This window comes from Zea mays, chromosome 6 (genome assembly GCF_902167145.1).
Source record: "Zea mays cultivar B73 chromosome 6, Zm-B73-REFERENCE-NAM-5.0, whole genome shotgun sequence".
Classification (NCBI taxonomy): Eukaryota; Viridiplantae; Streptophyta; class Magnoliopsida; order Poales; family Poaceae; genus Zea; species Zea mays.
Window position 1 is genome coordinate 176,841,862 of NC_050101.1, and position 11,428 is coordinate 176,853,289.

General features: G+C 43.3%; 1 protein-coding gene across 4 annotated transcripts; it reads left to right on the forward strand.

The window, feature by feature from the left end:
• Positions 1–8,106: 8,106 nt before the first annotated feature.
• On the forward strand, positions 8,107–11,282 carry LOC103630754 (uncharacterized). 4 transcript variants are annotated; one of them, XM_008651812.4, is made up of 5 exons: positions 8,107–8,344; positions 9,440–9,678; positions 9,765–9,881; positions 10,174–10,513; positions 10,616–11,282. In XM_008651812.4, exons 4-5 carry the CDS (start codon positions 10,178–10,180, stop codon positions 11,075–11,077), a joined length of 798 nt encoding a protein of 265 aa, XP_008650034.1. In that variant the 5' UTR covers positions 8,107–8,344; positions 9,440–9,678; positions 9,765–9,881; positions 10,174–10,177; the 3' UTR covers positions 11,078–11,282. The 4 variants fall into 4 exon arrangements, 3 of the variants coding, with proteins under 3 accessions (XP_008650034.1, XP_008650032.1, XP_020395251.1); XR_004850416.1 differs by lacking the exon at positions 8,107–8,344 and adding an exon at positions 8,352–9,365; XM_020539662.3 differs by lacking the exon at positions 8,107–8,344 and adding an exon at positions 8,384–9,365 and having other exon boundaries at positions 9,440–9,881.
• Positions 11,283–11,428: the final 146 nt, after the last annotated feature.

The window sequence follows — 11,428 nt, forward strand, 5'->3', positions numbered from 1 at the left end:
GTTGAGTTTGGTTATAACAAAGCTACGGCTGCTTACAATCTTCTTGACAGCACTCCGGCAGAGTAACTATATGCTCAAGACCTTGCTCTAGCTCTTAGCAGCACTTCTCCACTCTCTAAAGGCTTATAGCTTTGCCTTCTACACAAACTAGAGAGATACACACAAGAGGGAGAGTGAGAATCGATCAGAGTGATGTATACTATCGTTGGCTGCTCTTGTATTATTGTTGGAGGCGCCTAGGAGTCCCTTTTATAGACCCAAGGAGCCTAGGAGCTGTTGGAATTCATTTTGGAAGGCAATATTTGCTTTCTGTCGGCTGGCGCACCGTTGCACCACCGGACAGGTTCTGTAGCAAGTCCGGTGCGCGATCTCCTTCCAAATCAGGCTTAGCTGACCGTTGGAGCAACGGTCGTCTTGGCTCACCGGACACTGTCCGGTGCACACCGGACAGTCCGGTGCGCCAACTATCCGTTGGCCCAAGCCACGCGTCGCCCGCTGATCGCTCTGCCGACCGTTGGCGCAGTCGACTGTTGGCTCACCGGACAGTCCGGTGCACCACCGGACAGTCCGGTGAATTATAGTCGTACGCCGCCAAACTCCTCCCGAGAGCGGCATGTTCACCGGAGTTCAGTCTGGCGCACCGGACACTGTCCGGTGCACCACCAGACAGTCCGGTGTGCCAGACTAAGCTGAGTCTTGGCTGTACACAGCCAAGCCTTTTGCATCTCTTTTCTTTTCTTCTTTTCTCTGTTTCTAATATTTAGACAAATATATTAGTACACAAAAACCAATGTACTAAGTCTAGAAACATACTTTCTCTTTGATTTTCACCTCTTTAGCATTTGGCATGCTTGAGATTGATGTTGGACTCATAAATCATCAAGTCAGCTTGACTTGATCTAGATTGACATTTCTGAGCTCCAACATCCTGCAAAGGTCACATAGAATATCTCCAAACATAGAAACAACCCAAACTAAAGGTCAAGGTGCACTTAGCTCTTTTGGGCTGGTTCCAGTTCTGATTTTGACATTGGTTCTCCTTCCGGTGACCTTGTTCACTTTTTTGAGCTTGGTCTTGAGCCTTATGACTTACACCACACAATTGTAGATGTTACCTCATTGGTTGCAAGTCATGTCCTTATGTAGTGTTCCTTGATGTACCATAACTCTTCTTAACTTGATCAACCTTGATTCTGCAAGTCTTCTTCTTCACCCCTGGCTTTGGGTTCCTGGTCTCCTTGACTTTCTCCCATACAATCGGTACCTCGAAGCTCTTCTTGCTTCCATCATTGGTTTGATCGGTTGTCTCTGAGTTATGCACATCGAGTCTCACTTAATAAATGTCCATCTTTCTTGTGATGTCCATTATCTATAAATCATTCAGTCTTTGAACCATCACATTTGTTCACTTGTGTTGAACCATATTAGCTTTGCATAAAACACCTGTCCAACACTTAGCACACTTGTTAGTCCTTTAATTGAGTTGTCATCCAAACACCAAAACCCACAAGAGAGCTTTCAGACTCTTGGGTGTGGTGGTCTTTGATCCTGAATTTCTTGCTCATCTTCCTTGTCATTATCTTCATCATCTCCCCCTTGATCATTGCCCTCTTCTTGAGGTGGCTCATCTTCTTGATCTTCTTCATCACCTTGAGCCTGTTCCTCATCTTGGGTTGGTGGAGATGCATGAATGGAAGATGATAGTTGATCTTGTGCTTGGGTTGGCTCTTCGGATTCCTTAGGACACACATCCCCAATGGACATGTTCCTTAGCGCGATACATGGAGCCTCTTCATCATCTAGCTCATCAAGATCAACTTGCTCCACTTGGGAGCCATTAGTCTCATCAAACAAAATGTCACAAGAAACTTCAACTAGTCCAGTGGACTTGTTAAAGACTCTATATGCCCTTGTGTTTGAATCATAACCAAGTAAAAAGCCTTCTACAACCTTAGGAGCAAATTTAGATTTTCTACCTCTTTTAACAAGAATAAAGCATTTGCTACCAAAGACTCTAAAATATGAATCATTGGGCTTTTTACCGGTGAGGAGTTCATATGATGTCTTCTTGAGGATTTAGTGAAGGTAGAGCCAGTTGATGGAGTAGCAGGCGGTGTTAATCGCCTCGGCCCAAAACCGGTCTGGTGTCTTGTACTCATCAAGCATGGTCCCCGCCATGTCCAGTAGAGTTCTATTCTTCCTCTCCACTACACTATTTTGTTGAGGTGTGTAGGGAGAAGAGAACTCATGCTTGATGCCCTCCTCCTCAAGGAAGCCTTCAATTTGTGAATTCTTGAACTCCATCCCATTGTCGCTTCTAATCTTTTTTATCCTTAAGCCAAACTCATTTTGAGCCCGTCTCAAGAATCCCTTCAAGGTCTCTTGGGTTTGTGATTTATCCTGCAAAAAGAATACCCAAGTGAAGCGAGAATAATCATCCACAATTACTAGATAGTACTTACTCCCACCGATGCTTATGTAAGCGATCGGGCCGAATAAATCCATGTGGAGTAGCTCAAGCGGCCTGTCGGTCGTCATGATGTTCTTGTGTGGATGATGGGCACCAACTTGCTTTCCTGCTTGACATGCGCTACAAATCCTGTCTTTCTCAAAATGAACATTGGTTAGTGAAAGGGAAATAGGGTCAAACCTTTTTCTAAATGATTTTGGTGGTTGAATTGCCCAACACAAATTATTGAACTAACTAGTTTTCTCTAGATTATGAGTGATACAGGTGCCAAAGGTTCAACACAAACCAATAAAAAGTCCAAGAAAGGGTTCAAATAAAAAGAGCAAAAGACAACCGAAGTCTGCCCTGGTCTGGCGCACCGGACTGTCCGGTGTGCCACCGGACTGTGTCCGGTACACCAGGGAGATCCTCTTTGAACTGCTCAGCTTCGGGAATTTGGGGAGCCACTCCGCTATAATTCACCGGACTATCCGGTGTTACACCGGACTGTCCGGTGTGCCAGCGGAGCAACGGCTAACTGCACCAATGGTCGTCTGCAAAAGTCTACAGTGAACAGTGAACAGTGCAACTGCGCGCGCAGAAGTCAGAGCAGGCGCCAGAAGGCGCACCGGACAGTGAACAGTGACTGTCCGGTGCACCACCGGACTGTCCGGTGGTCCCACCTATCAGAGCTCTAACGGTCGAACCCTAACGGTTGGGTGACGTGGCTGGCGCACCGGAAAGTGTCTGGTGGCGCACCGAACTGTCCGATGCGCCATACGACAACAGCCCCTCCCAATGGTCACTTTGGTGGGGCTATAAATACCCCCCAACCACCACACTTCAAGGCATCCAAGTTTTCAGCCAACATTCAATACAAGAGCTATAGCATTCAATACAAGACACAATTAGAGTGAATCAAAATCTCTCTAAGTCCCAATTCCACTCAAAGCAATAGTGACTAGAAGAGATAGTTTTGTCGTGTTCTTTTGAGCTCTTGCACTTGGATCGCTTTTCTTCTTCCTCATTTCTTGTTCCCAAGTCAATTTAATCAAGGCAAGAGACACCAATTGTGTGGTGGTCCTTGTGGGGACTAAGTGTCTCGATTGATTGAGAAGAGAAGCTCACTCGGTCTAGGTGACCGTTTGAGAGAGGGAAAGGGTTGAAAGAGACCCGGTCTTTGTGACCACCTCAACGGGGAGTAGGTTTGCAAGAACCGAACCTCGGTAAAACAAATCACCGTGTCACACTCTTCATTTGCTTATGATTTGTTTTCGCCCTCTCTTTCGGACTCGATTTTATTTCTAACGCTAACCTCGGCTTGTAGTTGTGCTTAAAGTTTATAAATTTCAGATTCCGTCTATTCACCCCCTCCCGATAGAGCCTTTCCATGGCTTGTAGACTTGTCACCGCCGGTCACAATCTCCTTCTTGGCGTGATCTCCCGACATCACTTCGAGCGGTTAGGCTCTAATGAAGTACCAGGCTCTGATACCAATTGAAAGTCGCCTAGAGGGGGGTGAATAGTCGGAATCTGAAATTTACAAACTTTAAGCACAATTACAAGCCGGGGTTAGCATTAGAAATAAAATCGAGTCCACGAGAAAGGGTGAAAAACAAATCAAAGGCAGATGAAGAGGATGACACGGTGATTTGTTTTACCGAGGTTCGGTTTTTGCAAACCTACTCCCCGTTGAGGTGGTCACAAAAACCGGGTCTCTTTCAACCCTTTCCCTCTCTCAAACGGTCACCTAGACCGAGTGAGCTTTTCTCCTTAATCAAACGGATCACTAAGACCCCCACAAGGACCACCACAACTTGGTGTCTCTTGCTTTGATTACAAGTTGCTTGAAAACAAGAATAGAGGAAGAAGAAAAGCGATCCAAGCGACAAGAACTCAAATGAACACAAATGTCTCTCTCACAAGCCACTAAGTCTTTGGAATGAGTTTGGGACTTGGAGAGGATTTGATCTTTTGTTTTGTGTCTTGGAGTGAAGTCTAAAGCTCTTGTATTGAATGCAAATTGCTGGAAACTTGGATGCCTTGAATGATGGTGGTTGGGGGATATTTATAGCTCCAACTACCAAAACAGCCATTGGGAGGGCTGCTGTCGATGGGTGCATCGGATAGTCCGGTACGCCACCAGACACTGTCCGGTGCGCCAGCCACATCACCCAACCGTTAGGGTTCTGACGGTTTCGACCGTTGGAGCTCTGACATCTTGGGGCACCAGACAGTCTGGTGCCGCACTGGATAGGTACTATTCACTGTCCGGTGCGCCTTCTGGCACTGCTCTGACTCTGTGTGAACTGTCCGCGTACTGTTCACGCCCCTGTTCACTTTTGCAGTCAACCGTTGGCGTTGTAGCCGTTGCTCTGCTTGGCACACCGGATAGTTCGGTGTTACACCGGACAGTCTGATGAATTTTAGCGGAGTGGCTGTGGAGAAAACCCGAAGCTGAGGAGTTCGGAGTTGATCTCCCTGGTGCACCGGACACTGTCCGGTGTGCCAGAGCAGGGGAGCCTTCGATTTATTTTGCTCCTTTCTTTTTGAACCCTAACTTCATCTTTTTATTGGTTTGTGTTGAACCTATGGCACCTGTAGAACATATAACCTAGAGCAAACTAGTTAGTCCAATTATTTGTGTTGGGCAATTCAACCACCAAAATCATTTAGGAAAAGGTTTGACCATATTTCCCTTCTAGGAGTTTTGTTTTAGTCAAAGGAAAAGCGTTTGGAATAGGGGAGAAAACTTCAAATCTTGAAAAATGCTTCTTTCAATCTTATTCATACACCTTTGACTATTTGCAAAAGGATTTTGAAAAGAATTTTCCAAAGAATTTGCAAAAACAAAACTAGTGGTGCAAGCGTGGTCCAAAATGGTAAAATAGAAGAAAGCAATCCATGCATATCTAGTAGAAATAAAATGTTGGTTTAATTCCAAGCAACCTTTGCACTTACCTTATGCAAACTAGTTCAATTCTGCACTTATACATTTGCTTTGGTTTGTATTGGCATCAATCACCAAAAAGGGGAGATTGAAAAGGAAATAGGGTCAAACCTTTTCCTAAATGATTTTGGTGGTTGAATTGCCTAACACAAACAATTGGACTAACTAGTTTGCTCTAGATTATATGTTCTACAGGTGCCAAAGGTTCAACACAAACCAATAAAAAGAACAAGTTAGGGTTCAAAAGAGAGTAGCAAAAAGGAACCGAAGGCTGCCCTGGTCTGGCGCACTGGACTGTCCGATGTGCCACCGGACAGTGTCCGGTGTACCATCGGACAGTGTCCGGTGCACCAAGGAGAACAACTCTGAACTCCTCATCTTCGGGTTTTCTCCACCGCCACTCCGCTAAAATTCACCGGAATGTCCGGTGTAACATCGGAATGTCCGGTGTGCCAAGTGGAGCAACAGCTACTACGCCAACGATCGTCTGCAAAAATGAACAGTGGCGTGAACAATGCGTGGACAGTTCGCGCAGAGTCAGAGCAGCGCCAGAAGGCGCACCGGACTGTTCGGTGCCCCAAGATGTCAGAGCTCCAACGGTCGAAACCATCAGAACCCTAACGGCTGGGTGACGTGGCTGGCGCACCGGACAGTGTCCGGTGGCGTACTGGACTGTCCGGTGCGCCCATTGAAAGCAGTCCTCCCTAACGGCTGTTTTGGTGGTTGGAGCTATAAATACCCCCAACCACCACCATTGAAGACATCCAAGTTTCCAGCAATTTGCATTCAATACAAGAGCTCTAGACTTCACTCCAAGACACAAAACAAAAGATCAAATCCTATCCAAGTCCCAAACTCATTCCAAAGACTTAGTGGCTTGTGAGAGAGAGACATTTGTGTTCATTTGAGTTCTTGTCGCTTGGATCACTTTTCTTCTTCCTCTATTATTGTTCTCAAGCAACTTGTAATCAAAGCAAGAGACACCAAGTTGTGGTGGTCCTTGTGGGGGTTTAAGTGACCCGTTTGATTAAGGAGAAAAGCCCACTCGGTCTAAGTGACCGTTTGAGAGAGGGAAAGGGTTGAAAGAGACCCGGTCTTTGTGTCCATCTCAACGGGGAGTAGGTTTGAAAGAACCGAACCTCGGTAAAACAAATCACCGTGTCATCCGCTTCATTTGCCTTTGATTTGATTTTTTTCACCCTCTCTTGTGGACTCGGTTTTTTTATTCTAACGCTAACCCCGGCTTGTAGTTCTACTTAAAGTTTGTAAATTTGAGATTCCGCCTATTCACCCCCTCTAGGCGACTTTTATTTTTAATATTAAATATAAATTGTATATATGTATATATGTTTTTTAAAATAAAAAATATAATCGTGTCGGGCCGGGCCAGCACTACGGGCCGAGGCTACAGCCCAAGCGCAGCACGACGTTCTTGGCTCTTGCAAACATTAGGTTGTTTCTGAGACCATATTAACTCAATACACTCCATGGTGTTTGAGGTTGCTGAATTAGATGGAGCAACAATGATTTGTCACACTAACAGTAAAATGAAAGGTTATTTGTTGGGTTACTTTAGCAATCACTCCATATTTTGATCTATCTTTTTATAAGTTTAAGTTCATGTGACTTATTTTAGAAATTTGAGCTCACAAATTTTTTCTTATTTGGTCTCTGTATGGTGGAATTATGTCATTTTATAATCTCTGTTCATTCATTCCGTCGTTGTGAACTCTCTTCTAATCGCTCACTTTATTGGCCGTGTTGTACCAATACATATTGGATGGAGTAAACAATAACATCAGTTAGCCAAATCAAAAAAATATTATATGGAGAGCGGAGACAATCAATAAAAAATCTTAAAATTTTTGGTGGATAGTTTACACAGGTATTGTTATAAGCCGTCGCAACGCACGGGTAACCGACTAGTTTTATATATGTGTGTATTCATCAATTGATGAGTAGCAAGAGAATGCAGGTATAAAACCTCTCTATCTGACTACATGCTTGTATGATGACTTCCACTCATATCTAGGTTCATCACAAGTCCATGACAACCGACCTACGTAACTCTTACTACGTAGTGCTGTTGTGCAATAACAAAGATAGAATTATGGAAGGTTTGAATCATAGAAATTTTTTACCCTCATTGTACTGCAATTTAGCTATAACTTATTGATCATCTTGAGCTATCTTTATCTTAACTTGTTGCATCAGTTTTTCCTGCCATACCTTAATTATCCCCTACATCAATTAATACTAAGTTATGAAAAATATAAAGATCTCTCATTTATTATTGTTTCTAGCTATTGTTTTTTTAGATTAAATAATGATATACCCCCTATTGATTAAGGCGTGCATGTGTTTGGAAAGGTTAACCTTTTAAATTTTTTGACCAACAATTTAGCCAATATACATATATTTTTAGTACATGCATGCTATATATTTGGATCCAAATACAAAAGTACTTTAAGATGATGGTATTTTTGTAGTTATTTATGATATATTTTGAATGTTGTGAATGGTCAAAGTTTTGTTTTAAACACCATGCCGAAAATTTATAAACCCTAATCAATGGGACGGATGGAGTGTTAGAATAACCCTTGCACTACGTTTGGATGTTAGAATTGGGAGCTGGAATCAGGAAACAGAATTTGTCAGAGCCAATACCAGCGTTTGGACATAGTCAGAATTGGCTCCACGGAATCATGAGTGAATACTGCACGGTATTCGCTTCCGCCTACGCGCACGCGCCCACAATTCCGAGCTCGCTCGCTCTGTTTTCGCAAGAATTGAGTCGTACGCCTCCCTAATAAGTGCTTTGCGTACCCCTTCGATGCGCGGGAGAAAGGTCCAGGCTGCGGGAAAAATCCAGAGCGGCGCGCGGGAGGCGACTTCTCCTAGGCCGCGTCTCCCGCGACTTCTCCTAGGCCACGCGACGCTAGCAGGTACCTCACTCCCTCTCAGCTTCCTCTCCGGCCGCCATTCGCGTGCTTCCCCTCCGACCTCTATTCCTTAGCCCTCCAACCACCACTCACGGCTTCCCCTCCCATTCGTGACTGGTGATTTCCCCGCCAGGAAGCTGAGGTGGAGGGAACGAGATGGGGTTCATCGGTGACACCCTGGAGTAGATCTGCTCCATGCACTAGATTTGCATTGTGTGTTAACAATCAAACAATATTGTGCCTCGTAGTTGAATCATGTCAGAACAAGCACTAGATTTGCATTCATACGTAACTCAGGAAAATGAAAGAAGGAAGAGAAGAAGGCTCGCGTTGGCAGAAATTTATTTCAAAACCATTGTTGCTACGCTAGCATACATGCATACCGGGAGGAGACCAAGGGAGCTACACTGTTTTAGTAATGATGAGCACCGCCATATACTTAGAAGATATTTACTCAAAGAATTATATGATGCATCCGAGGTAACATGCTACGATGAGTTGCGTCTAACTAAAAGGAATTTCCATGACTTGTGCGCCATGTTACGTGAGAAGTGTGGCCTTTGTGATAGTGTGCACAGTAAAGTTGAAGAAAGGGTTGCAATGTTCTTGCTTATTGTTGGCCATGGTCTGAAAATGAGGCTGCTTCGTGGAACTTACAAGCGGTCTCTAGAGACTATTAGTAGGTTCTTTGCTGATGTATTGACATCTATTCTATCTCTATCTAAAGAGTTCATCAAGCTTCCTGATTCTTCGGTTCAGCCCCCCGGAGATTATAAATGGAAGTGGTTTGATAATACTCTTGGGGCACTAGATGGTTGCCATGTCGATGTGTGTGTTAACATACCTGACCAAGGAAGGTACAGAAATAGAAAGCAGCAAATCACAACTAACATGTTAGGTGTGTGTGATTGGAATATGAAATTTTTATATGTGCTGCCTGGTTGGGAGGGTTCAGCTTCTGACTCAAGAGTTTTACGTGATGCAATGAGAATTGGTCGTCAAGATGCTTTTGTTGTACCAAAGGGTACGACTCTTTTTTCTAGAATTTTTTCTTCTTGTTTTTTGTTTGTCTTAGCTAATGATTTGCCTTAATATTAGGCAAATATTATTTAGTTGATGCTGGATATACAAATGGTCCTGGTTTTCTAGCTCCGTATAGATCAACCCGCTATCATTTGAATGAGTGGGCTACAAGTCAACAGCAGCCCCAAACTCCAAAAGAGCTATTTAACTTGCATCATGCTCGTGCTAGAAATGTGGTAGAGAGAACCTTTGGCTTGTGGAAGAAAAAATGGGCTGTTTTGCGTGAACAAAGTTTCTTTGACATAAAGGACCAGGTATAAAATACTCATATGATGTGTCTTTGCTAGTTTAATTCAGAACTTACCTAGTTTAATTTGACATCATATTAATCTTTGCACAGATTCGCATTATTAATGCTTGTTGTGTCTTACACAACTTCGCAAGAGAGAGGCAGCATGAGATGGATGATCTATTATTGCAAGAAGTGGACAGTGAGATAGCTGCTTTGCCAACCGAGGTGATAGATGATGCTAACTTGATAAGAACAGTCCAAGTCGCTACTGAATGGAACATCTTTAGAGACCATCTAGCTAATGATATGTTTGCTGACTACCAAGCTTCTTAGTTGGGGTCTTTTGCGTAATACCTTGTTGTCCCTAACTTTTGTGGTCATAAGATGCAACCTGATGCCCCTTCTTTTGTACATGCATCAGATATTAGGGGTTGGAATTGATATATAATATTATCTACCTTTTTATATATTCATGCATCACATCAATCTCATTCTACAATTTATCTCGTTATTTTAGCGCCATGGCTGAACTGAAAGCAAAGAGGGGTAGTCGTACTTACCTCACATGGACAGATGCGATGGATCTAGCTCTTTTGGAAGTTCTTGTGGAGCATCACAATAATGGAGACCGTGGTCAAAATGGTTGGAAGCCACATGTCTACAATGCTGCCATAAGAAATGTGAAGGATAAGTGCAATGTGGATATCACAAAGGATAATATTTCCGCAAGGTGCAAGACCTTTGATAAGCACTATGAAATCATTAGCAAGATACTATCGCAGAGTGGCTTTGGGTGGGATTGGGAGAACAATAGACTTTCTATGGACAGCGAAGATGTTTGGTTTAGATATGTGGAGGTATGTGTACATATGTCTCTCTTTTTTATACCTTCTATTTTGTCTTTACATGATAACATTTTTTTATTTTTGTAGTTGTGTGATTATTTGTCCATTGTACAGGCTAACAAAGGAGCAGCATGCTACAAGACAAAAGTGGTGAAGAACTGGGATGCAATCTACACTATATACTCCAAAGACCATGCCAATGGTGAAGGTGCCAAGACAGGGACTGAAAGTGGTCAAGATGTGGTGAATGACAGTCCTACAAATGCCAATGAAAACTCTCTGGTGTTAGCTCCAAAGAAGCAGCGAACTGGTGATGCAATTATGGGTGTACTTACTGATATGAAAGCTTCATTTCAAGAGGCTATGCAGTCCAATGCACCTTTAGAATTGCCAAAGAAGACGGCTCCGTCTAAGATCCTTGCAGCGCTTCAAGAAATTCCTGATTTACCTCGTGAAGACATGCTACGATCTTATGGTATGCTGCTAAGCCGTGATGATCGCATATTTGAAGCTCTTATGGAGCTCCCTATGGAAATGAGGAAAGATTGGCTGCTGTTTGAGAATGAGAGGAAGTGAAGTATGTGGAGACAACATAGTCTTTTGCTACTTCAGGATGCTAGTTAAAACTTGTTCTCCTAGTTAGTTAGTGGAGAAAGACTTTGCTTTTGCTACAATGTAGTAGTTAAGAACTTGTTGAAATATTAACTAGTTATCGTCATGTTGTATTGTCACAGGTATTGTAGTATTTATTTGTGATTTGAGTGATCTGAATGTTCACTTGCTTTCTCCTCCATGCTATAATGCTCTGTTTGGATGTAAGTATTCAGGTGCAGGAATTGAAATGGTGGAGGAATTCCAAAGCTGAGGGGAAATGGAAATGGTCTGCAATTCCATTGTTGGTGTTTGGATGAGCATGTAACGGCAGTT

Excerpts from the sequence above, each read along its gene's own strand:
- LOC103630754 (XM_008651812.4), top strand. The coding sequence starts at position 10,178 with ATGGCTGAACTGAAAGCAAAGAGGGGTAGTCGTACTTACCTCACATGG. Across the intron at positions 10,514-10,615 it reads TTTGGTTTAGATATGTGGAG|GCTAACAAAGGAGCAGCATG; the intron begins GTATGTGTACAT and ends TCCATTGTACAG.